Genomic DNA, 1,830 nt, shown 5'->3' on the forward strand with positions numbered 1-1,830 from the left:
CCACTGGATCACAGCTCCCTCCTGGTGATCCCCACTGGATCACAGCTCCCTCCTGGTGATCCCCCACTGGATCACAGCTCCCTCTGACCTTTCCCTTGATCTTCGGCACAGATGCTGTCAATTTAACAGTGTGTAACTGGCATCATACAGTTTGTAACTTTCTAGAATTGTTTTTTTCTCCCAATTTAGCAATCGTCCCTGAGACCCAGCCAAGCCAGCGTTATCAGTAGCTTGATCCTTGTGTTGTTGACTGGTATTCCAGTCTCTTCTCTGCCTACTTCCTTTGCATGTGCTGCCTCCCTGTAACCAAGAAGGCGGCGCCATCTTGTTCAGCTTAGCTTTGGTCTTCTGGAAATAAAGATTATAACATCTGAGAGAGAAGGAAATGAAATAGAATATTCTGAGGTTTTTTCATGTTTCCTCCTGTCTTAAGGTGCTACCACTCTTATTTTCCTATCAACTTATTAGTCTTGTCATGTGTTTAAGATTTATTTTAATTTCTATTTATGTGTATGAGAGAAAGAAAATGAATGCCTGTGTGTGCAGGCACCCACAAGCTAGAAGAGGGCATCAGATCCCTGGAGCTGGAGCTGTGAACTGCCCAATGTGGGTGGTGGGAACCAAACTTGAGATCTCTGGAAGAGCAGATAGTAAATACCCTTAATCATTGAGCCATGCTCCAGCCACTACTATGTTTATTTAAAACATTGACAATGACTCTAGTCTGACAAAACTCTAATGTTTTTTATGTAGGACCAGCCCATTTTTACTTATTAACTTGTCTTTGTTTTGTTTAAATTCCAAAAAATTTCCCCAAGGCAGACAAAGGGCAAAAGAGGCATTTTCAGCAAGTGTTCCAAATACTGAAGATGATGGGGTATGAATGGGCAGAAAGGTAGGATCCATGTTGTTCTTTGTTGCCTGATCAAGGTCACTAATGTCATATGTCAGCCATGCCTCAGGACATTACAGTAATTTATGTACACGTCTCTTTTCAGGATGTTAGTATGAAAAGACAGATTGATTTCGTACTAATTTATGTCCTGATAATATTTATTAGATGTCTGCTATCAGTGTTTTGTTTTCAATTATTAATATCCATTTCCTCTTCCTTATAAAGACAATCAGTAATTTAATCACAAGCTAATGGTTTTCTCAGTAAAGTGAAACTTTAGTGAACTGCAAAGAATCACATCTTTTTTTTATATTTTATATTTTAATTATACATAATGATATCTTTTCTTGTTTTTTTTTTTTTTCCCCCGAGACAGGGTTTCTCTGTAGCTTTGGAGCCTGTCCTGGAACTAGCTCTTGTAGACCAGGCTGGCCTCGAACTCTCAGAGATCCTCCTGCCTCTGCCTCCCGAGTGCTGGAACATGATGATTTCTTAATACATGTATATATTGCATTTTATCATATTCACACTGTTTCCCTCTTCTTCCATTCCCATCCTTCCTTTCTATTTATTGGTTGATTGATTTTTATTTATGGGCCCATGATTTGTTAGGGTTGCCTAAAGAACATGGGAGATATTTTGATAGAAGCATGAATGACTTTCTTGGAGCTACAGTATGGACAAAAATGTCTCTCCCTTCCAGCAACTGTTAACTGCCTCTATGTCCTCAGAGAGAGCAGAACCTCATGAGCCCCTCCCCACTCCGTGAGGGGATGTTCTATGGGCCAATCCTGGGCAGGTTCACAGTTTATTAATGTATATCCCTGCCGTACGTAGACGGCAGGTTCACAGTTTATTAATGTATATCCCTGCCGTACGTAGACTGCAGGTTCAGTTTATTAATGTATATCCCTGCCGTACATAGACTGCAGGTT

The 1,830-nt window shown here is 40.4% G+C and overlaps 1 protein-coding gene across 2 annotated transcripts in view; it reads left to right on the forward strand.

Annotated features, from left to right (window-relative positions):
- Positions 1-1,830, forward strand: part of Rars2 (arginyl-tRNA synthetase 2, mitochondrial) — a 43,964-nt gene that overhangs the window by 33,593 nt on the left and 8,541 nt on the right. For both annotated transcript variants that reach the window (XM_005361966.2, XM_026786591.1), the window contains one exon: positions 819-895. In XM_005361966.2, the coding sequence (XP_005362023.1) occupies positions 819-895 (77 nt within the window). The remainder of the gene's footprint in view (positions 1-818; positions 896-1,830) is intronic.

The sequence above is a fragment of the Microtus ochrogaster genome, linkage group LG5 (genome assembly GCF_000317375.1).
Source record: "Microtus ochrogaster isolate Prairie Vole_2 linkage group LG5, MicOch1.0, whole genome shotgun sequence".
Lineage (NCBI taxonomy): Eukaryota > Metazoa > Chordata > Mammalia > Rodentia > Cricetidae > Microtus > Microtus ochrogaster.